The 26856-nt window shown below is 41.7% G+C and overlaps 1 protein-coding gene across 3 annotated transcripts in view; it reads right to left on the bottom strand.

The window, feature by feature from the left end:
- Nucleotides 1-26856, bottom strand: part of LOC143144700 (RYamide receptor) — a 33443-nt gene that overhangs the window by 3348 nt on the left and 3239 nt on the right. For all 3 annotated transcript variants that reach the window (XM_076307355.1, XM_076307354.1, XM_076307353.1), the window contains 4 exons: nt 6806-6953; nt 4078-4280; nt 994-1142; nt 560-681 (listed from right to left, as the gene is read on the bottom strand). In XM_076307355.1, coding sequence (XP_076163470.1) covers nt 560-681; nt 994-1142; nt 4078-4280; nt 6806-6953 — 622 coding nt within the window. The remainder of the gene's footprint in view (nt 1-559; nt 682-993; nt 1143-4077; nt 4281-6805; nt 6954-26856) is intronic.

Here is a 26856-nt window from a genome sequence, read left to right on the forward strand (position 1 = left end):
TTTTCACGGGAGCGTCGTCGACGAATTGGCGATCTCTCTCCGATGAAAATGAGTCCACGCGCAACCCTTGTTCCAAGGTTACATTTAATTATACACAATTGAAATAATCTAAAGGTTAAAAGATCAAGGGTACAATATTCGGAGTGAACTTCGTCAGAAGAACCTCACCGATCCGTTAGAGGACACTCCTACGAAGACAGAACGAATAATTAAAAAATTGTTCGTTTTCTTAGGTTATCGTAGACTCGTTTCTTGTCGCTCCGTCTCTCTCGTTGTTGGTTCATCTCGTTCGTACATCTCGACTCTGATATAAAAAAAGAAAATCAATTCCCCGTACGAGAACTCCGATCTTCTGCGGATAATCGAAATCCCAGCTTCGGATTGAATTTTTCTCGGTTATTCGGAGAGTACCGTAACCTGTCTGATAAACGACTAAATCGTTCGTAATCTTCGCTGTTTACCGTATACAAGGTAGAGAATTTAGAGAATTATCGCAGTAAACGGTACATCGATTTACACGGTGATCAGATTCGATGAAACGTTCTTACTGCGAACTCACCGTATGGATATTCCTCTACTTGAGCGACTCGGTTTACGATCGCCGTTGGCGTCGCCAAGCTTCCCGCGATTATCCAAATACCAGTGATGATCCTTTTGGCAGTTACTTTGCTCAGCTTCGCGCTGTTGGAAACAGTAATACGTGTTCGAATGAAAGGAAATGAATAACGACGGAGCTCCACGGCTCAAAAATTTACCGAGCAAGGAATCGGTCTCGATCACGTTACGATGTCAATCTACTGTTCGTTCGCAATGAAAACGACACGACGCGATACTTTTCACTTTCGTGACTTTCACCACGCGCGGTTAATCGATATCGCGGTTAACGTTAATTAAGATCGAACGTCGAACGTGAGCAACGTTTAGACGAAATGTTACGATCGAATCGCATCGAATCGGTGATTACTAATCACCGAGAGGATTTAATCAACGTACCTGAGGGGTTTTAAAATTGCTCGATGTCGATCAATTGCAATTGCCGTCAGTGTGAAAACCGATACATTAACGGAGAGAACTTGTACGAAGGGACAGAAGGGGCACATAAACTCGGGCAGATCCCATCTCTGTAGCAGGGCTGCTTGAAACTTGAAGTGAAACGATTAGTGCGTTACCTTTCTATTCTATTCTCGTGGTAAATTTGAAAATTAATCGACACTTAAGCGTAACGCGTGACCGTTAACGAAACAATTATCTTAGAGGTACGCGACGATTACGAGAATAAATGATAAGCGTTCAGCGTATACGGTTCTGAGAATTATTCGAATTGAACGGTACGGTGGGAGGTTTGCCTCTCAGTGACCTTGAACGGCCAATTGACTTTGTTTCGACTGGAGTGAATCTTGTCATCCACGAGACAATGGAGACCAACATTCCAGACCAGGCTGCGGATTTTCCGATATATTGATATTATTATTGTACTATTTAACGAAGTGTGTAACGCGTGAATAAATTTTGCGCGCGTTTCTTAAATTTTTTATACGAACAATAAATACACGAACATTCGTTGTCTGCTAACAACGAATGAAAGATAGCTTTCGTTTAGTCATTGATTCGATCGGAATTACAATCTGAATTATAAAACGAAATTGGGCACCGGGTTGAAAGGATAGAAACTTATTTCTAGAAATCGTTTTGGATGCCTCTTTGTTTTTATTTCGATCGTTGGAAATTTTTCAAATACACCGACCGGTGTGCGAGTTCTTTCGCGTCGAATCAATCGTTTTTAACACGGGGGCTCGAGCGATCAAAGTACAGTTTTCAACGTTGTTGAAAAAATATACCTCGAGGCGACGCTTGTCACTGATTTGTTTGGAAAAACGTTTTCGAGTCTTTCTTCGAGTTATTCCCTCGAAGAGATTTTTATCTTCGCGACCGTTGATTTTGTAAAGCTCACGGATCGAGTCTTGAACAATTCGGAAAATATTATTTTCGTATTCTGCGTTCTTTGCCGTTTCGATCGCGCGCTTCTAATTCGCGAAAGCTCTGAAATCGCGATTAGGTCAATCCGATAAGGGACGGTTGTTCTCTTCCCGTGTGTTTTCGGAAAGCTTGATTGGTTTTCGATGCTCCAAAGGTGGTAGTTTATATCACTTTGGTACTTCAAGATACCATACCTGATCAATAATACTTCAAGCGAGTATAAAACGAAAGTGTCATCGTTCGATGGATACCGTGAAAAGGTGGAGCGTCTCGTCCATTACGAACGAGAAAGGAGAGATCTTTTCTCTGGCGATGCTTTTAGAGAACGTCAATGGTACGTTCTTTGATTCAGTCCCGCGATAATCACGTGCATTTATCGTTGAGAACAATTCGATTCGTAATACCATAGAGGAAGATTTTGGTACGTATTAGTACGGATAAGCTAACATGGATAAGATCACTCTCGACAAGTTTAATTTCGTTACCAAGAAAGAACCAAAAGACCGTATAATTTCTTTGAAACGTCAGCTTGGAGCCGAAAGAACGATTAAAAACACTTAAAAGCCATTTTAGCCTTGTGCCGATTTTTAACATTCAATTTTTCGCGAAAATACTCTCTCTCTCTCTCTCTGAAAGGTCGTACGGGAAATAGAATTATTTTCAATAGAATATTGAGAAGTAGAATCCGATTGTTTTCAACAATAAACGCGCGTGTGTGTCTCGCGAGTTCGTATAGAAAATAATTTTTTTTGCTGGCCTTTTATAGTATTGTATTTCGAGCAGAAAGTTTCATGCTCGAAATCGTCACAAAGCTAAAGCGATGTTTAGTGCTTCCGATCGGTCTTTTCGTCGCGATTCGATTTTTGAAAGAACTCGTCGTGTATTTCTATTATTCGTCGCACGATTTTACGCAATATTATTAATATTGCTCGCGGTTCGTTACAATAATTTCGTCGCAATCGTAATTCAATTGCCGTAGTATAGGTCTTTGCGAGCTGACACGTGGAACGAGTATTTGAATAATTCCACCGATTCCATCGCAAGGACTCTTACTATGCACAGTTGCAAAAAATGTCACTCTGCATTCTCACGGGTATCGTTATTGCAATGCACCGGATTAATCAAATTTTTCTAACCTTCGTATCGAGATAACGTATATTTGTAACAGTATCGTAAAATTGATTTTACGAATGATAGAAACAGTCAGTCGAAAAGTGCGATCCTTTACGATTAGAAGAAGAGAATAAATAATCGATGTTTATACATTCGTGGTGATAAAAATTCTTTCGTGAAGATTGGTGAAAACTACCAATTTCGAGGGTCTTTGTCGTTTAAACAATCTCGAAAACGGTAACCCAATGACTCGAACACGTACTGTACATCGTACTATCTAAACATCGCCATAAATAATAACGATAATAGATTTTAACATTGACGGAAGAAGAGCTCTAGGAAAAATAACGAACCTATATTACATATCTGAATATTAAAATATTTCTTAGCTTGACAATTAATGACATTCCGTAGCGTGTTTATTAAACTCTTTTTGTTTGTTGAAAACAAGTTCTTTACACCTTGTTATTTATTCATGTACATATCTTACCGAAGTGTATGGAAGTTAGAGGAAACTGTTCTCGATTAAAGAATTTTATTTTTTAAATATAGTTATATATATATATATATATATTTATTTAAAAGATAAAAAAAATATATATAAATATTTAAAAAGTGAAAAGAAATATTGAGAACAGTTTTCAAAACAATTTCTTCGAATTCTTTCTTTTCGGTAAAATATATGACAATAATAACAAGGCGCGAAGAGTTTATTCTCGACCAAAAGTGAGTAGATCGATGACACAATTAATTGAAAATTTAATTAGGCGGGAAGACCACCTTTTCCGGGAACATCTTTCGGAAATGAAAAATGATGCTGGAGGAATTTATATACGTCTACAATTACATTGGACACGTGGTATTCATATTACTGTGCGCGTGCATAACGTGAATGCATTCTTGAACGTTAGTAGCTTTCGTTGCTTTACAGTTAACGTGATTTATCGTTTCCTTAATACGAGTACACGCGCAAATGAAATATCTTACCTGAAACGGAATTGAGAACAAACCTATGACGATGTCAGCTACCGCTAGATTCGCTATGAAAATATTTGTTACGTTCTGCATATGTTTAGATGTCGCGATTATCCACATAACAAGAGAGTTTCCCATTACCGCCAGTATAGATATGGTCCCGTATAGTATGTAGAGAATCACGAGATAGAAAGTCGTCACTTGGTACATTTTCTCTGAAAAATCGGTAAATCATCGTTATTAAATTAAACATTTATGCACAACGATTGCAAAAACGTAAATTCCTTTTCCATTCGAAGCTTTGAATTTCAGTTAGCGAAAATTAGGAACGTAATAGCGAAAATGTGATATTTAATCAAAAGATGTTTGAGAGCAAGTGAAACGTATGTTTTTTTCATTTCTCCGCATGATTATTCAATTTAATATTTCTTTTGATACGGGCGTTTAAAAAATTCGGAAACTTTTTGTTCTTCAAAAAAAAAAGGGAAATCCTCGTTTTTATCATTAAGCGATTTGAAGCTTTGTTACCGGAATATAAGTGATTAATGTTTACTCGGGTAACTCTCGCTCCACGGTGCTTCTAGTTCACTTAGTTGATTGTTTGACCAACGTATAAATATTTGGTTGTTAGGCGTAAAAACTTATTGCTTCCATTTGATAAATTTGATAAACGTATTTAACAACACGTATTTGTTAACATCCTATATAGAGTAGCACAGTACTTATTAAAAATTCATGCAGTCAAAATTGTATCAAAATTGTTTGGATGTACACGCGTATACACTAACTCCTCGATAAAAGTTACAAACTTGGGTTCGGTCCGAGACCTTTAACGAGTGAGTACAGTAGACGATCTCGTTTCAAGAATGCGATAGAGTAGACTAGAGTGAACGAGATAAAGTATACCGAAAATGATCTCGAAACTTTTATCGATGTAAAAATCCGGCTTGATAAAAAAAATTGTATACTTTTTGTTTAAAAACCGTGAATCTAGCGAAAACAAGATTCGAATCTTTACGGTGTAAAATGTATTCCTCCGCTCTCCAGTGATCGAAACGATTAAATTTAAAACAAGTGTTAATCGCACAATTGATGGTAAACTTTGTATCGATAATTCACTCGTTTATTACCGTTTGGAAGAAGTCATTAACTATATTCTATGAAAAATGTGAGTAAAAATAATTCGATAATAGGATAGATCTAGTGCTTCGTTGTAATTAATGTACAATACACGTACAGTCTGTCACGAAGATATTCGTGCCTCGGTATAAGTTTCATCTCGTGCTCTGCATTTTAATTACAATTTTTTTGTTTAATTATTCTTATCATTGGTGAAGTTCGAATACATCGTTGATAGACCCTTTACCGATTAAAGAACCGGTTAACCGGTCTTTCGATGTTGGCGAGAGCAGACATTTCGAATGCAACATTCGTTTTGTTTAGTTCGTAGGTAAAATTATCTGTGAGCCAGTTCGAGACGACTGCGAATTATTATGCGCCTGTGCTTGGTTATTGCAGTGAATATTTTTACAATGTTTGCTCAGGTGGCCTTTTTTCCATGAAAAAAGCTGGAATGTTTATCAATGGAAACGTAAATTCGATACATCGTATTCTCACGTTCTATTTTGCACGCATTATGTCTAGTTTGCCAACATCGTTCTACTTTACCTAGACTTATTTTTCTATCCAAATTGGACATGTTCGGGTAATTTTATTTCTATCCCATTGTTTGTAATCGCCGTTGACCACCATTGGACAATGTTATCCGTTTTGTTTCAGAAATCGACAGTCTCGGTTCAAACGAATATTTACTTCGACGATCTCTCGAGATTCTACAAATGGATCGATTGTTTCTCGAGAGCTTAAATATAGTCGTACTCTAACTCGCGAAAAAATTCTTGATACGAATAAAATGATAGTAAGCTGGATTATTTAACGCTTGCGTATGCAGAGTATCTGTTTTATCTTGACACGGTGAAATCTCTCACGAGTAGACTGCGTACTTTATGGATTTATGGTTTGTACAGGTGTGAAAGAACATGTTTAACCTGTGCAGAATATACGTCCCTTGTGAGAAACGGGGCCTTAATTAATGTTATTATACCGCTCGACGAAATATATTTTGCACACACTTTGCTCGTGCTTCTCAAATTTGAACACACAGTGAATGCGTATATAAAATGTCTACTCACGAGCAACTGACGATGGTATAAAAAAAAAATATTTCAATGAATGTTGTTCGGAACGTAGGAGAGTAGAGAAATGATTCATAATGTGGAACGTTCTTCTCAAATTTGCATACATTACCAATAAATGCGTAACTACAATGATATTAAAAAAATACTTCAATGAATATCGTTCGAAACGAAGTAGAGTAGAGAAACGATTTACAATGTAGATTATAATTTGAGAATTAATTTTTTTATACCTTTGACTCTTCGTGAGATATTTCTCCACAGTATCGAGATAAAACAGATCCTCTGAGTATTATTTTATTAACGATAACTTTCATCGACTCTGTTGCGAACGGATAGCATGCCCATTTTTTAAATTGCTCGACCAACAGCTTCGGCTTGTGAAACCTTACTCACACTGATCGTCGAATCGATTAGAACTCGAGTATTTTGAAAATGTTGATCATTTTTTCGTTTTTTTCTAAATTAAATTCCACAATATCGGGACACACAGTAAACCGTCTTTGAACTACTCTTACGCAACCGTGTTGGTAAACGTGTCTTACCATATTGATAAATATCCAAGGTATTCAATGAGGAGGTAGTGTTGTCGTCGAACATGTTGTACGTGTGCGTTGCATAGAAATCGTACATCGAAGCATTGTACATTTCACCGTCGTTGTACAATAAAGTGTTCATAGCGAAGATATCCACCTGCAACAAGCCGAAAAGAAAACATTAATCTTTTATCTGTATTATTCTTCGTCAATTGCCCAAGTGAGATTTAATCGAGCGGATTTTTCAACGATGCAACGATACGATAAAGTACCTGTATCGGTGTGATAAAATTAAAATTTCTCTGCGCAATGTTATTGGATCTCGGTTGGTCTTCCCAAACGAAACGATCGATGAATAGATCCTCGAGAAGGTGTCGAAACGAATTCGATCGTAGAGACAATTGACCGATCTCGAGAAGATAGAAAACATCGAGAGAATGATTTATTCATCGAACCTCGCGTCGTTTGCTACTTAAAATACGATTCCCTGTCAAGAAACTTTAGCAATTTCGCGACTCGGGAATAATTAGTTCCATTGAATTTGTTTACCCGTTTCACGGATAACTGGTTTTCTTAGACGAGAAAGAAGATAGTCTAGCCTCGTTCTTCTCGGCGGTACGATTGAACGTTTATTCGGTCGGATTGTAAAACAATGGTTTACTAAAATAAATACTAGAATTTAACCAGTGGAGAGAGTCGCTGGTTGCGCACTTGTTTCAACGCGAGATCTTAATTGTGCAAACGCGATTCGAAAAGTAGGTTACCTTTACGATGAACACAAAAATGTCGAGCGTTTCGTTTAACAACCGTCCCTACTTTTACGTCGCGGTTATTTCTTTCCGCTGTGTCGCCTCATTGTCCTCATTGTGGAAACATAGTTAACGAAATTACTCTTACGAATGGTAGAACGCGTGGCTTCGTAAATTTCGATCTAGCGCATTTGTTACGGTAATGTATCGGCTTAAACTTACCGTGCGAACCTAAATCCATTACACACGGCTTAAGTGTAAATTTATTCGTGCCCATAATAATAACGCGGGTGTACGTGTCTGAGATATTACTCTAAAATTGTAAAACATTAGATGGAATGTGTGCATCGTTGAAAAAATCTCGATTCAATTGCACTTCATAGCGGTAGAGAGAGAGAGAGAGTGCACCAACGACGTTAAATAATTTTTAAGTGATTCGAAACTATTCCAATTTAATTGTTACGCTTTAGCTAGTATACGATATATTTAAGAAATGTATTTAAAAGAAACGTGCACATTTAAAAGAAAGAAATTATTGGAACGCGAATAACTCATAAATGAAGCAACGTGGTATTTATAAATAATAAAGTATCCTCTGATCGTAGTATTAAGTGTTACACGAAACTTGGTTCGCGATCGTTGGAAATGTTATTGTTGTTTACGGTTATTAGAAATGCTGTTCGGAGGGTAGTTGTATTGTTCGAGAAATTTAATTTCGTTTGCACAGAAATAATAGGAACGGTGTACGATATTCTGAAATACTCTCCTAAGTGGTAATTAGTTGTACAGAGATATAGGTACACTTTTATCGTTTCACAGATACAGGGTGCAATCTCATCGTGCGGAATGTTCGATGAACTTCATTAGCAGTTAACGAGAAACTGACCGCGAAATACTTTAACGTTTTTTTTTTTTCTTACGGAACGAAATTGTGTTTATTTTACGAACACACGAAGAACTTTAAATATTTTCGGACGGTATGTTCGCATCGTTCAGAATTCAAAGGTTTGAAAATCTTTTCCTTCGTTTTATCTTACACGTATTTGCTTTTCTTGGCAAACGAAACTTTTCACACGTAAACTTTCCGATGTTGAATTATTAAAGGATTATCGTTCACTTCTTTTCACGCAGCTCTCCAAATACAGGCCGACAAACGAATTAAATATTAAACTAGAATAAATCGATAACCATTCACGATTTACTATTGTCGCTATCCTTCTAATTTCACGAAACATTGGCGTACATATTCCAATTTAGATACGCTCCGTTTGTGTCGTTTTAATTGAAACGCCAATTGCATGTTCATCTGAATGTATACAATGCAACGCGAGTTACCGTATGTTTATATACACGCCAGTTTGATTGGAAAACCTCTTATCAGAGACAACAATTACTTTCCAATCACCGTATCGTTTCCAAGACTCTCATCCTTAAATGTCCCCGTACACGTTTATTTCGTGTTCACCGATTCAATAAACAAAACGTCAGAGAATTTATCGAAAGGAAGAATCGAAATCTAAAAGTACGGAGATGACGGTTTCGTTCGCGGGGAAAGTTGTCAATATATTAATAAATGAAATCATTTGTGTCAAAAATGTTGCGCAACGAAAACAGAAATTGTTTTTCTATCGTTTAAGAATATCGTGGATAAGAATTGTTCGCGATAGATTCGTAGATATTAGGTATAAATTTAATAATAATTTCAACGAGATGTTTTCTAAGCTAAAAATGTTAGATTAATAAAAAAAAAAAAAAGAAAAGAAAAGCATTGAATCGTTGGATGGCAATTTAACGTACGATTTCTTTTCGAGGAATCTAAAAAATTATTTATCTCGAGTCGGTAACACATCTCAGAACTTTGAGAAATGCAACGTCACTGAGAATCGATCTCGTGAAAAGTTCGTTCGTTGTATTATGTTCAGAAGTGGAAGGGATGGAAGTAAGCGTAATTGGTGATTTGAAGGCAAGTGTAACTGAAGGTGGAAGGAACAAGTTCTGTATTTGCCAAAGTGAAAATATATTGCTCAAAAGTGGAGCACCTTGTTACATCGGTTACATACGAATCTTGTAAAACACCGGTTTACGAGGAATATAAATACACGATTTATTTATAAAAAATCAAAAATATCAGTACGGATATATTACTAAATCTTAATCGAACGTTCGTTGTATTTTGCATTGTACTTATTATCATTGTATCTGCAGATTCAGTATCCGGAAGCTTTGTCATAAGAAAATCCAATACCCGTTCTTTCGACCCTTTTTAACGTACATTAACATTTCTTTCGTTTAGCGTATATTAACGTTTGTCGATTCAAAGAAAACATTGATAACCAATCGTAGTTAATAACCAACGAAAACGTTATTTCTTTCTCTAATTAATTTCCGGTTATTTCTATCGCAGTTTCAGTCTCTTCACGGAACGTATTTTAATTTTCGAGTCCTGCGGCGTATCCTTTCTTTTTTATCGATATTTTCTTCATAAGAATTCCTTAACGTTCGTTAACGAATATTATTTTATTAAAAATAGTAAAATTTATTTTACGTAACGGTGCTGGTATAATTAAAAAAACAAACCGATAAAAAGATCGTCTATCGTTGAATTATAATTGGATATAGTTTCTGGTTGTTTACAATCTTGGCGAAAAACAGTACGGATAAAAATTGACTCAGTTTCGATCGCCGGCTCTTGAATTCGTCAATTCGAATTTGATAAACGGGACAGTGTGAATTTTTCACCTCTTTTACACGCAAACCACGTGATGCATTTAAACCCCAACGCATCGTTAACGATGCATTACGTATGCAGCCGCACGCCCTTATCCAAGTTCGGTTCGTGTACGTTAACAACAATCAAATAACACGGTGGAGTATGTTCATTCTTGTGGAATTGATTTACGATACCAATGTTTCCTTTGTGACACGTTCTTCACGCTCGCGTGGCGGTGAAGTTGTTTCAAATTGAATCTTATCGGGTGTTTTTTCTTGTCGTGGAGTGCTACATTCAATTGATATTTCTCGAACGTTTCGAGTAACAGAGATCGGGGAAACGGAGCAATCCAACGATGGGACGATGCGGAAATTAATCGTCTAAAATTTTAAACATTGACCGATTCGTCGTGAACCGGGCGCCGGTTGCACGTCGAACAAACGAAAACGAGAAATTAACGATCGTGTATCCGAAACTTGGAAATTCACTTCAATTTATCAATTTACACAGTGCTATTCGGCTACTAATAACGATTTCCACGTATGTTCCCCCCTTATTATGCGAACGTAATACGGAATCGATAAATAATACGATCATCGGTTCAATCAGCGTCTATATAATGTACCTCGTGGATTATTAAAACAAATATGAAGTCCCGTGCGCGTAATTTCCAGTAATCTGCAACGTATTCGGTATGGATTATATTTATCATCGATGTGTAATAATTGAATAACGAAGCGTGTATTTTGTGCACCGTGATTCGACGAGATGGAAACGGAACATTTTATTGAAAAATCGTTTCGATTATCGGGGGGAACGTTTGTTCGTCAATTTGCGAGAGTCAAACATCGAGGACGAAAGATCTGTTCGCGTGCACTCGTTTTTTTTTATTCTTCCATTTTGTTCGTGGAGTGTATTTCCGGGATAGTGAGTACGGTGGCGAGATTTACGTTTCTTCGGGTACAAGGAGAACAATGTATATCTTTGTAGAAGGAGCATCATTCCGGGGCCACGATCACTGTTCCACGAGCATAACGTCAAAGTGACCGTGACAATTTAATTTGATTTTCTTGGACAGCTTTCGTGCACGGGAACAGGAAATGCAAAGTAACGCGACTCTTTGTACGTGTTTCTTTCACGAACGGGAAGTCAGCGAGCTAAATTTTCCGAAATGGACGCGAGAAGCTCGAATATATTGGAAACTTGTGCGCAGTCCTTTCTTCCACAAAGGAACGAGAAATGTCTGGTACGAATCGGGGTAATTTGTCGGCATACCTTGGAAAAGTGCACCCGTGGGAAAATGCTTTTTCGAAATGATTTTCCACGGTAATGTCGACGAAAAGATTATCGAAATTTAAAAGTGAAAGATAAACGAGAGTTCGGTAAAATTTCGGATGTGAGAAATCTTTCGAATTTTACGAGGAAGACCCACCATCAAATCGATAGTAAATACTTCGGTAAGGTAATTTGCTCCAATGCAAGTAAAGTGCAATGGAGCTGAAATTAATTCACGCGAATTTCGAATCGTAGAAAAAGAAGTTTTGTAATAGGAAAAAATCTACAATAAAAAGGACGGTATTATTTGCAATAAATATTTCTTCAAATTCGCAAAATTTAGCGATGACTATTTTCGCATTGAAAAACTCGAGGTAGTTGCAGTTACGATAAAATCTTCGTAACGTCGAGATTTCTTTGTAACATCAGGAAACGACGAGGCAATTTCCACAATAGTTTCGTGGTATTTTTACCCACACGTAGGTTCGGTGTTTTGAGCTTTTGTGTAGTTCACGATTGCTCGAACCACAAATATACAGTTTCACCTTTAACACCGCACCCGGTGAATCGTTCTCCTTAAACGAATCGAATGAAACAATTTCACGGAAACGTGAAAGGCAAGTTGTTCGTCGTTTTGTTTTTTCTTTAGTCGCTCTCTGAAGTTGATGTCAGCTGAAAAGAAAATGAAAAAGAAAATTACACGAATGTTCGTTACTTCGAACTCTGGCCTTAAATTCATTCCATACGTACTGTGTTACGTATGAAATTATATCTGATGTAGAATCTTCGTGTTTCTATTGGATTTTTCTTTACGGCAGATTTGTTGGAAAGAATCACATTTGTCGAGAACCGCATCATAGGTTTCTGAACAATTTTTAACGAGCAAGGATATTTCAAACTTTATTACGAGCATCTAGGATCTCGAATACAGTATATTCCGTTCCAATAGTCTTCAATTAGATATCCTTTTATCGACAGACCGTAAAGATTGAAGACTGAAATTTGTGTAGGTAGGAAGACACCGTGAAAAGAATATCCAAGAACTTTCGTATTCCTTATAATTTACTTTTTATCTGTGTCTCTCGCTTCGTTTCTTTTCGAGAACGTGGAATCTAATATCGCTCGTCGAGTATGATTTTCGTTTGTCAAGCGACGAGGATACTTCTTCCACGTTACATAAGAAGGAATACGACATGTGGAGTTTTACTCGACCACAGTACGGTATGGAGACGAGTAATGATACGTTCTTCTTACGTTTGCGATTCTTTGTATTAGAAATATTCTTCAAGTTCATTCGGAAGCACTTTTAAATTCGTACAGTTCGAGGATAAAACAATCTGACGATAAATTGACTTTACGGTAAATTGTCCTGGTAGAGATGAAGTAAATTATATTCTATACGAAAGGTCGAAACGATTAATATCATATTACTCGACCATCTTTCATTAGATCGATGAACTCTGCGCAATGGTTGCACATCGAAATGCAGTATTCTCTATTAATTGTGATTCATGATACACATTGTATATCGTTTTGATGTAATCCCAATATAAATCTGAGAGACAAACAGCGATCGAATGCCATTTATAAAACTGTAATTAAGTGGTTGATAAAAAATGTGATACCTGCAATTAAGTAGTCCATTCATTTAGTTCGTCTTCATTGCGATATTGCACATTTTGTGTCTCTAGTTCTATCTCTTACTACCCTCCTCGCAAGTTCATTCTTGAGCCTTCCAATTCGGACGTTTATTATTAACCCATTTAAAAATAAATGAAACTTAAATTTTTCCAAATAAAATATACATTTACCAAACGAGAAACAATAAAAGTTCGTCGAACACAAGCAAAGTCTTCTTACAAATAGAAATTTTTGAAATTTCTCACGAAACAATATTACAAATAATTCGTCAACCTTAAGCAGAGTCTTTTAAAGAATCGATTTCGATTTAAAAGGCTCCTCGAAAGCGTATTAGTCTTTTTAATGATCGAAATTTATCAAACGAGAAAAAGTGGAGTAGTCCAGGGCGGAGCGAGGCGGGGCGGAGCGGGGCGGAGCGGAGGAGGGCGGGGCGGCGTTGAGCAGGGCGGAATGGACCGAAATATAGTGATAAAGAGCTAGTGATAAGAGCTTATCTATTGCAAAGTAGATTAGAATAGAGCAGAGCGGGTCGGGGTGGAGCGAGGCGAGGCGGGGCGCAGCGCGGTGGAGCGGGGCGGGGCAGGGCGGGGCGGGGCGGAGCGGGGCGGAGCGGGGCGGAGCGGGGCGGAGCGGGGCGGGGCGGAGCGGGGCGGAGCGGGGCGGAGCGGGGCGAGGCGTAGCGGGTCAAAGCGGAGCGGGAAGGGGTGAGGAAGGGCGGAGCGGAGCAGAGCAGAGTGTAATGACGTAGAATGGAGTAGAGCGGAGCGGGCACAGCGGTGTGGAGTGAAGCAGAGCAAAGCAGAGCGGAACGGAGTGAGGCAAAGTGAAGGAGCGTGGAGTAGACTAAGGCAGAGTGGAGCAGGGCGAAGTAGAGCAGGGAGGAGTGGGGCGTAGTGGACTGGAGTAGAGTACAGTAGAACGGAGTACGGAGAAGTGGAGGGAGTAAAGTGGAGTAGAACAGAGCAGAGCAGAGCGGGGCGACGTCGAGCAGGGCAGAGTGGATCGAAATAGAGTGATAAAGAGCTAGTGATAAGAACTTATCTATTTCAAAGTAGATTAGAATAGAGCAGAGCGGGGCGTGGCGGAGCGGGGCGCGGCGGAGCGGGGTGGAGCGGGGTGGAAAAGGCCGGGGCGAGGCGGAGCGGGACGGGGCGAGGCGGGACGAGGCGGGGCGAGGCGGAGCGGGGCGGGGCGAGGAAGGGCGGAGCGGAGCATAGCTGAGTGTAATGACGTAGAATGGAGTAGAACGGAGCGGGCACAGCGGTGTAGAGTGAAGCAGGGCAAAGCAGAGCGGAACAGAGTGGAGCAAAATGAAGTAGCGAGGAGTAGACCAAGGCAGATGGAAGCAGGGCGAAGTAGAGCATCGTGGCGGCCCGCATCGTCGGGCACCTGTCGCGGGGTGGGCCCGGGCTGGCGGAGTGCCAGTTCGGGTTCCGGGAGGGCCGGTCGACGATCGACGCGATTCGACGCGTCCGGTCCCTCTCGGCCTCGGCGGTCTCCCGGGGTGGGGTGGCATTGGCGGTGTCCTTGGACATCGCCAATGCGTTTAACACCCTACCCTGGGAGGCGATTAGGCGGGGGCTTGAGGAACATCGAGTCCCCGCCTACCTTAGGGCAGTCGTCGAGGACTACCTCCGCGACAGGTGGATCGAGTATCCGGGCCGGTGCGGGACGGAGAGGAGAGCGGTGTACTCCGGGGTTCCGCAGGGGTCGGTGTTAGGACCCCTGCTGTGGAACCTCGGGTACGACACCGTCCTGCGGGCCGAAGACCTCCCCGACGGCGTCAGTCTGACGTGTTACGCGGACGACACCTTGTTGCTGGCCGTCGGGGGGGACTGGAGGGGGGCTGTTCGGGCCGCCGAGGACGGTGCCCGGCGCGTCGTCTCCCGGATCAGGGGGATCGGTTTGGAGGTGGCTCTCCACAAAACCGAGGTACTCGGGATGTATAGACCCCGGGGAGAGCCGCCTCCCCCCCTGATCCGGGTGGGTGAGACAGACGTCGAGGTGAGGTCTCAGATGAAATATCTGGGACTTCACCTCGACAGCCACTGGCGCTTCGAGGGCCATTTCCGGGCCCTGGCCCCGCGGTTGGAGAGGATAGTTGGCGCTTTGGGCCGTATCCTCCCCAACCTGCGGGGCCCGAGTGACCGGGTTCGCCGCCTCTACGCGGGAATGGTCCACTCGGTGGCCCTATACGGGGCCCCCGTTTGGGCGGGCGACCTGGCCGCCTCCCGGCGCAGCAAGGTATTGCTGCGCCGGGTTCAAAGGCGGCTTGCACTGCGGATCGCCCGGGGGTACCGGACCGTTTCGTATGAGGCGGCGAGCGTCCTGTCAGGGCTACCCCCGGCGGACTTGATCGCGGGCGCGCATGCGGCTTTCTACGAGGGCCGCATGCGCGCCCGCGAGGATGGGGTGGTCCTGGCGGGATGCGAGGTGGAGGCCCTCAGGCGCCAGGCCCGGGAGTCCATGCTGCAGCTTTGGCAGCAGCGGCTGGCCGAGCCGTTGTTCGGCCAGAGGACTGTCCGGGCTATCCGGCCGGTCCTGTTTGAGTGGCTGGGTAGGCGCTTCGGCTCACTCACCTACCGGTTGGTGCAGGTGCTGTCCGGGCACGGATGCTTCGGACAGTACCTGTGCCGGATCGGTGTGGAAGAGGCGGCGCGCTGCTGGCACTGTCCAGCGGACGAGGACACGGCGCAACACACCCTCGAGGTGTGTCCGGCCTGGGGGGTGGAGCGCCGTGTCCTCACGGCCGTGATTGGGGCGGATCTATCGCTGCCGGGCGTGGTACGGGCCATGCTCGGCAGCGAGACGAAGTGGCGGGCCGTGGCCTCCTTCTGCGAGGAGGTAATCTCGCAGAAGGAGGCCGCGAGCCGCATTCGCGAGAGCGGGAGACCGCGAGCGAGGCCTCGTCCGAGGCCGGGGGCGGGTGGGCCTCCGGAAGGGCCGGGGAGGCCACCCTGAGAGCGGCGGGCGGGGGTGCGTAGCCCTTGAGGCTCGTACCACCGCCCGTCGTCTGAGGGGTGGGAAGAATAAGGGACGGCGACGCTCTCGAGGGCGGAGAGGCCAGAGCCGCCCTCGGGAGCGTACGAGCCGGGGTGCGGCCGCGCCGACGGCACGGTCCCAGGGCCGTGCCTCCGGCGCGGCTATGGGGGCCGTGGGCGGTCGCGAGTGTGGGACTCGCGGCCGCCCTCGGGCGGCCCCCGGGAGTGGGACGTCGGAGCAGTGTGGCCCTGCTCCGACGTCGGGCGCCAGAGCGCCGAGGAGAAAACAGGGAAGGGAGGGTGAAGTACCCCCTCCCTTCCCTGGAACGGGAGGACACGGGCGCGAGAGCCCTGCACGGGGGAGCACCTGATGTTATGATGTCTTCGGTCCCAGGTGCTCCCCCTGCATAGTGCGAGGATGGCCACCGTGGTGGGTTTTAGTGGGTAGGTCCCGCGCCCGATGGGTTTCCTTCCGGGCGCGGGGAATCCCACACTCCCCCCGCCCCTCCCCAGGCGGCGGGGGGGTCTTTCGAAGATTTCCCCCACGTTAAAAAAAAAAAAAAAAAAAAAAGGGCGAAGTAGAGCAGGGAGGAGTGAAGCGTAGTGGACTTGAGTAGAGTAGCGTAGAACAGAGCAGGGAGAAGTGGAGCGAAGTAAAGTGGAGTAGAAAAGAGCAGAGCGGAGCGGGGCGGCGTGGAGGGAAATAGAGTGGAGTAGAGCAGGGCGGAGTGGAGCAAAGTAGAGTCATAAAGAGCTGCGCAAGGCGGAGCAGGCCGGCGTGGAGCCAAGTAGATTAAAGTAGGGCAGAGCAGAGAGGGGCAGCGTCGAGCAGGGCGGAGTGAACCGAAATAGAGTGATAAAAAGCTGGGCAAAGCGGTGCAGGGCGAACTCTGGCGGAGCAGGGTGGAGTAAAGCAGACTAGAGTGGAGCAGGGCGGAGAAGAGCGAAGTAGAGTGGAGTAGAGCAGGGCGGAGTGGAGCAAAGTAGAGTCATAAAGAGCTGGGCATGGCGGAGCAGGCCAGAGTGGAGCGAAGTAGATTAAAGTAGAGCAGAGCAGGGCGGGGCGGCGTCGAGCAGGGCGGAGTGGATCGGAATATAGTCATAAAGAGCTTATCTATTTCAAAGTAGTTTAGAATAGAGCAGAGCTGGTCGGGGCGGAGGTGGGTGAAGCGAGGCTAGGTGGAGCGGGGCGGAGCGGGGCGGAGCGGGGCGGAGCGGGGCGGAGCGGGGCGGAGCGGGGCGGAGCGGGGCGGAGCGGGGCGGAGCGGGGCGGAGCGGGGCGGAGCGGGGCGGAGCGGGGCGGAGCGGGGCGGAGCGGAGCGGGGCGGAGCGGGGCGGAGCGGGGCGGAGCGGGGCGGAGCGGGGCGGAGCGGGGCGGAGCGGGGCGGAGCGGGGCGGGGCGTGGCGGGGCGAGGCGGGGCGAGGCGGCGCGTGGCGGGGCGAAGCGGGGCGAAGCGGGGCGAAGCGGGGCGAAGCGGGGCGAAGCGGGGCGAAGCGGGGCGAAGCGGGGCGAAGCGGGGCGAAGCGGGGCGAAGCGGGGCGAAGCGGGGCGAAGCGGGGCGAAGCGGGGCGAAGCGGGGCGAAGCGGGGCGAAGCGGGGCGAAGCGGGGCGAAGCGGGGCGAAGCGGGGCGAAGCGGGGCGAAGCGGGGCGAGTCGGGACGTGGCGGAGCGGGTCGGGGTGAGGCGGAGCGCGGTGGGGCGAGGCGTGGCGAGGCGGGACGAGGAAGGTCGGAGCGGAGCAGTGCAGAGTGTAATGATGTAGTGTGGAGTAGATCGGAGCGGAGCTCAGCAGGGTGGAGTAGAGCAGGGCGGAGTGGAGCGAAGTAGTGGGGAGTAAAGCGGAGCAGTGCGCGGCGCGGCGGGGCGTGGCTAGGCGAGGCGGAGCGTAAAGCTTAAGCCGATTCTTTTAAAGGATCGATTTTACATAATTGTAATTTAAAAACCTCTTTGGGGTGTGCCAAAGTATTTTTCAAAATTGAAATTTACCGGATGGTAACATTATTATCTTATAAATGACTCGTTGAGGAATGTCTTTCGACGAATCGACTCTTCTCGTTTTCGATTTAGAAAATTCGTCGATAATTTCAACCATTCTCAATGGAAGGTGTTTTCTTTAATTATGTTTTCAATGGTTTTCTCATATAGTGTATTGTGGAGATTTCGTGATTGAATAGTGTTGTTTGCAGCCACGTAAATTCGAAGCTGCGGGTTCTATGACATAACAACGCACTTCATTTATCTTGTGCCAATTGGCAATGTAGGTAGATTTATGCTTTGGACTGTTATCTTGTCGTAGTATCCATCCTTGCTATATATTCGACCTAGCTAGGATAGGTAAGAGTAACGTGTTCTTCTGCCAGATATCGGTATACCTGGCTTTATCTATGCGTTCATATGTTCCTACGAATGAGTGAACCAATATAATCAGCACCGAGACAATCTTACATTTTCGTCGGACCATCACTGTCTTCGACAATGGAAAGTTGATCCTTGAAAGTTGTATCCGACACCTTTGGAACGATGAACTCATTGTATACAATCCAACGAAAACGAAAAAATTTGCTTCGAACTTTATCCGTTACTGGTTTCACATTTTTGCTGAAAGATTACTCAGCGAATATAGATCGATGTGCATTCTGCTTTTGAAAAAAATATTTTCCACGTTTGCATCCATCGAGTAGAGTATATTTGTGACAATAATTTAATACGTTTTGTGTGTATGATACCACTTGAGTGTGTCGTTTTTGAAGTAAAGAATATAATCGACTTGTAAAAATTCTTCTGTAACACAATTGTTGTGTCGGATGTGGAGACTCGTCAGACTGTACTGCGTTAAACTTTGAAACAACTTATTGCGCAAAACCGACATGTTCGAACTTCTTCTATTCCGTTGTAAAATTCAGTTTTGAAGAGATTGTTCTAGTAGTTGGAAATTTCTAATTACCATTAAATACTGCATTATAATCGTATAAATATTATTAGTGAGTATTCCTCTCTGTTATGTACTCTTTTCACGTACGATTTCTATATTTACTATCTTTAGTCGATCGACGATATTTAATATCTAACAAAGAATGTCTATCAATATGACCTGTCGTCGTGAACAAAGTTATCTTGTACGTTGTGTCAACAGTCGCGTTGATGGATGATATTTTCTAATACGAGATAATTTATTTGGGAACATCTCGGTAACTATTTATTTTAGATTGTATTCGATACAATACGTTTTCTTCTGTAGAATTTGATGCTTTACAAATTCGAAAAGAATTATTGATCGTTCTCTTTAAAGAAACTGAAAGTGATCTTCGTATCTCGACAAAAAGTAAATTAGCATTATATAATCTTAAATAACTCACTTTTAAAGAGATGGAAAATGAAGTATATCAAATGAAAATTACAGTGCACTATTGCAAAGTGCAAATAAACATGTACACAATATATTTTCTCTGATCTATACATTTTAATCTAAGAATACAATACATATATACGATACAACGCATCGTTAACGTTTTCAGTTACAACAGCGCGTGACTCTAACTTGTAATAATGATTCGAGGTAGCTATGGGGAGGAGAGTTTCAAAATTACGCGGATCTTCAATTACACGGTATAATTTCCTACTTTGAGAGCCAGCTGTTACATAAAACTAATTATAATATCATATGTTCCTCGGAAAGTCGTGCAACTTTTATTTTAAACAATTTTTCCTCACAATAATTTATCAATTATTCAAAGTCATCTTTTTACGAGATTCACCCTGTATTTATGTTAGAAAATTCGTACCACTGAGGTGTACAATTCCGACGAAGAACTATAAAGCTCGAGGGATGAAAAAGAAATGCATTCGTGTTTCGTGCAGCGAAGATATCGAGTGTTAAATGCAAGGAAGTTGCACTGAACGCAACATAATCATCGCATTGGTCCACAGCGATACGCGTGTACTACATACCATGGTCACGAGAGACGCTTTGACAATACCTTGTTACTGCCATGCTTCCTCGGCACAATATGCACTTTGTGCTTAATAATGCGATTACGCTATTTGGGTAACTCAACACGAACGTGCAAGGACCACTTTAATACGCGAACCGTCTTGTCCGAACGAACCCACGTGCAGGTAAAGAGATCAAGGGATTCGATTGCGACGAATGTTTCTCGAATTGAAAAAAATCTGATCGAACTCTCTAGGGAAGAAAAAGCGATCCAATTTTGAAGCTGACATATTTTTAAAGTATAAAAGAAAAGATATTAAAAAAATTATCTAGCACAACGAGACACTACTGGATTCGGGTGTGACGAATGTTTCTCGAATCGAAAAAAAATTTGATCGAACTCTCTAGGGAAGAAAAAGCGATCCAATTTTGAAGCTGACGTATTTTTAAAGTATAAAAGAAAAGATATTAAAAAAATTATCTAGCACAACGAGACACTACTGGATTCGGGTGTGACGAATGTTTCTCGAATCGAAAAAAAATTTGATCGAACTCTCTAGGGAAGAAAAAGCGATCCAATTTTGAAGCTGACGTATTTTTAAAGTATAAAAGAAAAGATATTAAAAAAATTATCTAGCACAACGAGAGGCCAATTTTATTTTGTTGCGAAACAAGTGCTTTCTCGATCGGTAATTTAATTCGAGAAAAATGGGTAAGTTGATTAATTTCCAACCAATATAGTTTCAGATTGTAAAAGGTATTACAAAAATTGTTCAGGTTGAGTGGAAACTATTTTTCCTCGTAGTGAACATTTTCGAGCCTCGATTAATAATACAAGAGGGAACAGATTGAAAAATATTCGACGAAGAAAATAGTATAAACTGAAAATCAGTTTCTTCTCATCGAAGGAAGGTACGCGACACCTCGATAAACAATAATTGAAGTAAATAGCTCGATGAAAAAATTCTCTTTCGGCGATGAAAAAAAGCTTCGTAAGGAAACACAAGAAAGCTTACTTTGTACAGGTATCATTTTTCCCTCGTACTTGATGTTCGATACTATTTTTGAACAATAAAGAACAAACCCACTTAATGATCATTCGTGTAAAAGTAGCACCGTCGAATCTTCGTTAAGAGGTTCCAAACTATTTGACTCGATTTTCAAAAAGTTCTGAGCACCCTCGAACACAGAAATCTCCATTAACGTAGAATTTTCAAACAATACTTGAAAGAGGATACGGCTGCTTTTTATCTACAAAGAAATAATTCACCTGGTTAGAGGTAGAATTCCCCACTTACCTATCGGGCACTTGGATTCGTATTACGCGCGTTTATCTTGCGTATCTTTATTTTTCATTCAACAGGCTCGAATTATAATCACAAAGGAAAAACGCGTTCACGGCACGTTGTAATTTAAGCAGTGAATCCTTGTTTGCGAACGAGCCCTTTGCCCAGTCAAATTTGACAGATCGTCTATATTTGTAACACGTGTCAAGGGAAATGTCCTTCGACTCTGATGTAGACATCATTATGCGAAATAGGATCAAATAGGTTACCTTTGTCCCTTAAACATAGGGACACGCGTCAATGATCTAATTCACCGCCTTGACGTAACAATTTCACGACCCTGCCGCGGTTAGGGGGGAGGAAACAGAAATTTATAGCCTTCTGCCCAAACTTAATTAGAGGTAGCGTCCATGTTTGACAGTCGTACGGTCCTATTACTTTCTTCCAAGAGTCCCTTTAATTTTTCGGGCGTGAACAGAATTTCATCTGCCACACGTAATCCGATCAATGGACAAAATTAGAACGTGAACGAAGATCGACAACGCTAACACGTCGAACCGTTCATTTAATAGATTGCTATTAAAGTTGCGCAGCGCGGAGAGGATAGTAACAATTTACGATGGAAATCGTTTTTCAAGGAATTTCGATCGGAGGAGAATTTTAACGAATGATGTATTCTCCAATAAAATCGTCAGTATTGCGTGTATGTGTACGAATATTATATAGAGTTCGAATAAAATTGATCAGAGTCGGATAATTTTGGGAAAGATTGGGAGATAGATTCTCTTCAAACTATCTGACAAAATGCATTGGTGGTGTTTTGTTGTAAAGTCGATAAATTTTACACCGTAACTCTGGACAATTTTTAACAATAACGATCAATATTTTAATTTCTCTGTTACGCACTGTTTGTTCGCGAGAAGAAAGTCCTCCCACCATCGCACGCGTTGTCGATCTTTGGTCGCTGTTGATCTTCGTCATCGTTCTCGGCCAATAGCGACACTGCTCGCGGTGGTGGGGGATCTGGTGAACTGGAGTGGGGATGTGAACACTCGTTAGTCTTCTTCTCGCGCACGCGTAGTACACAGTCGTAAAAAATAGTATCACACTGTTGTTTGAGCACATGTTTGCCTAATTCTCGTAAACCAAGCTTTGGCAGGTAGAATTCCGTATGATTTGGACCACAACGAACAATGAGAAAAGTAAAAATGATATTGTAATAAATTGAACCGAACATCGATGCGTTAATTATGACGAAGATTGAACGAAACGAATAGAACATCTCTCGCGAGTTTAACAATGGTAATAATTCAATGAAATAATTTTTCCAATGAAGCATACAATTTCTACTAAATTTCATCCGTAGCAGCGAGATAGAGATGGACATTTGTTTAAAATTTTAATTTCTTCTTTCAGTAACTATTTACATTCAAGGATATTGTATTACTCGCAGTAGCGAAACGTATTTCAAATTTAAAATTTTCTCTTTGCAACGGAAAAATACCGCTCGATGGTATTCGAGTGCATTGTATTTTTTTAATTCGTAAACAATCGTCAATCCAAGGGACAACTCGAAGGCTATCGGACAGACGTGGCTGATAGAGAGCGGCGCGTAACGAAACTCCCGGTTTAGCACGTTTTGTTATAAATAATTTCGACGAAAAGAATTACATTCGAACCGACACATATGTTGGTAAAGTCGATTAATACCGTAATTGATCATTGAGCCTCGAACACTCCGATTTGTTTGCAAATGGAATTTTCTTCCGTCGTATTTAATAAAGATTAAGATTTTATATCGTTTTACATCATCGAATATATGACTCGATCCATCGATCTCTAAGATCGAATATATTTATACATTATTTACGTATGCGAGTTAAAGATGCATTGTATTAATTAATCGTCTCAAATGCAAACATTCGAATTTGTCCACAAATAGAACTTATTTCGGAACTTATTTTATCGTATTTAATAAAGATCAAGAAAACATACTTGATATATTGACGGTCACGTACAGACGAGCCAATCAGCTGACGATTATCGATCGTTGTCACGTACGTGTGATTTTAATTAATGTTAGATCTGCCTATGCAATCACAAACGAATCGTACAATTTATTCGTTATCGTTGCACAAGAATTATTGATTTGCGTACGAATTAATCCCGAATAGAAAATACGCGACGAAACATCTCGAGTGTGTACGACGTCGATAAATCTTCCCTACTTTTACAATATGTAATTTAAACAATTGCACAAACGCGTGAAAGACAAGGTATAGTTCTCTTCAGATGTACCATCGGTGGAATATTTTTAATTTAATGTATAAGAGTAAAAATAAGAATTAGAAGATTTGGATCTAGGAATGGAAAAATAGTAGATTTTGACAATAAATAGATACGATACGAGTTCCAGAGATAGTTTGTATTAAAAATTCGTTTAAATCTCGTAATCCGTTCTTCGATATCGTTTGGCGCCGAACAATGTGTGCGTGTACGCCAAAAATAAATCACGTCCAAGGTATAATCGCGAGTACTGTTCCTGTGTTGACGTGCACCCGATTTGTTTAAAAGATTCACGGCAAGAGGATCGAACAGATCTGGGGAAACTTCCGGATAAGTCGAGCAGTCTTCGGAGATTTTAGATTACATATCCTGTATACCTCGGAGTGTTTGAAAAGTTAAAAGTCCCAAGGATTAACGAAACTGTAAAACGAACTTGACGAAAGGGGATCGAGTTTGAAACTCGTCGAAACTTGGATGACTTAACGATCTTTAAAAAATCTTATAATTAGTCTGCGTGAAATCGTATTTGCAGGAAACTCGAGGAATGTACGACGATCGAATAAAAATTCCTCGACGAATCATCGACTAGCGAGGGAACAATTTTTTCCCGTACGTGTATTTTCTCTTTCATTTCGTTTCATTCTGTTTGCATTCGTGTAATTTCTTTTGTTTCGTTCGTACAGAATCTTCTCTGTGAAAAGAAGTTGCGATACGACGGCATTATTGTTCGATGATTTTGTATCGAACCTTTTAAAAAGGGTTTGATTTCTTAATTAAAAATTTTTAATTGAAAATTCGAACCGACAGAAAGAAAAAAAAAGACAAAAGTACCTAATTGTTCAATTTACAACCTAGTTACATCTCTCACATCGAGTGTCTATTCCGAAGTAATACGTATCTTGTGGTCTTCTCATCGGTACTCGTCACGTTGGAGCTTTCTCGTTGCACGAAGTCCGAGATCGAAGAGATTATAAGCTCGAGAATGATCGAACAGCGGAAATGTGAATGCTTTGGAAGAAAGTTTGCAGCCGTGGTCACAAATTCGCTCTCGAATTATCATCGCACGGGATCACAGGGAAGAAACAAACGCTTAGGTTTACCAACGTGTACACGATCACTACAGGGCTTAAAAACGAAACATTTTGACACAGCGTGTTTGTTCAACGCTGGAAACAATTGATCTTATTTCAATTTGAACGAAATTGAAAGTACATTCGAAGAAAATTTGACTTGTTTTGAATTTCTTTTTAAAATTGTTCAATTATTAACAATTATCGAAACAGACAACCAATGGTAAATTAATTTACCTTTTCCTCGTTTAACGGTACTTCAAAGGTACGTATGTGGTTTGATATAGAAATAGTAATTTATTGGCGGTAGTTCTAGCATTAATACCACTATTTAGACATTGTTCTCGTTCGTTTCACAATTACGAAACAATTTCACAACAAGTGGCACCGTGACTCTATTTCACGAATAGAATGAAAATCTTTCAAATTTGGTCTTTATGTTTCAATTGCTACAAGTACAAGCTGAAAAAGTTCACCATAGGTTCCTATGGCATTATCCAACTAAGACTATACCGAGATGTAAATAAGATTATAGTGGTCACGAAATTTCATTTGGATTTTGTACACAAAGGGTTAAATAGCAGAATGATATACTCCCTGAGCTTCTACTTCTGCACGGTGATACATAAACCAGCTATGAAATTTAATTTGATTTTTCTACAAAAAATGTTCAATAGCAGAACAACATCTCCTGAGCTTCTACCTCTGTACCATTTGATGGTACATAAGCTCGCAATATTCCTTACTCCGTGTACAATTTTATAAATGCACAACAATTTCGATGCAAGTATAGTTCATCGCACAATTGGATTTCTCTTTTGTCGCGTCTCACCTTTTTGGAAACGAGTTAATTAAAAATTTTCTACCGTATACAAAGAGGAGTCAACCCGTGAATAAAGAATGATGATGATTATTATTATTATATCAATCGTGAGTCCACGGTTGTTATTGAACCGGCTGCCAGGTTTTACTCGTTCCCCGATTAAAAGAGATTTCGCGCGCTTTATTGTTTTATCGTCTCGAAGAAAAGTTCCATTTAAGTCGAGGATTCTGTTATCTGCGCCCGTAAGAAATACAATCTGCAAACCAGCGACTTTACCGGTGTCTTTTAAGCTCGACACACGCTGCACGCTTCGACCGAGCGGATTTCACGCTGAAAAAATTTTTCTCGTTTCAACGAATACCTACCTTTTCGTGAGATTTTATCTTGAAAAAAAAAATCGAGGGAAAATATTTTGAATATTTCTCAATCGGTGCAAAGAATTCACGAGAGACGATTCGCAATCGTGAAACGAAGTAATTCCTTACGATGTAAATTTTTTTCGTTCGAGCACTCGAATTGCTTCGAGAAATTTGATATAAAAATCTTCCGCGCGCCTGTTCGGTCATCCGAATGGAAGAATTTCGATTTGGAAATTTTGTTTCCTCGAAAACTTCTTTCCACGAAGAATCGGAAACGTCTTGTTCACGGTTTGCAAGGGTCTGGAGCATCGTAAAATCTTGATAAATAATTATAACAAATTGCGTTCGTAGCGTTGGTTATCACCCGTTTTTATTTTGTCCGCACGAATCATGGTAGAAATTTTCTTCCAATAATAGACGACCAAATAGAAACACCGTATAATTATTTATTCGCTGCGTTTATTCCATTGCACTGTTATTCGGAGAAATTTTCGTCCGTTTAACCCAAGATTTAATTTCAGATTGTAATTTTTAACCCAACAGGTCGAAATCTATTTTTTATTCGATATTTTTATTCAGATGATAATTTTTGCCTCTTAATGTGTGTCAATGATTGCAAATTGTTAGATTCTCTGGTAAAATTTTATCGAGAGGTGCTCTCAATGTTTTACTGTATACACATTCGCGATATTCCAGCTGAAAACTCGAGAAACGGTATTGTCGGTCCCAAAATAGTCTTTCGAGAGGAAAGATAGAATTGTAAGAATAATACTTGCTCAACCACCTGGTTAACCTTCTATTCGTTCATCGTATAACGCTCTCTTTTTTTATTCCTTGTCGTGTTTTTCGTAAACACGGTTCTCTTTATTTTTCGGTTCTAAGGTTAGACAACAAAAACACAAGAGCGTGTACGTTTTGACCGTTTCATCTTACGGCTGCTGGCCGAGT

Source organism: Ptiloglossa arizonensis, chromosome 3 (genome assembly GCF_051014685.1).
Source record: "Ptiloglossa arizonensis isolate GNS036 chromosome 3, iyPtiAriz1_principal, whole genome shotgun sequence".
Taxonomy (NCBI): Eukaryota; Metazoa; Arthropoda; class Insecta; order Hymenoptera; family Colletidae; genus Ptiloglossa; species Ptiloglossa arizonensis.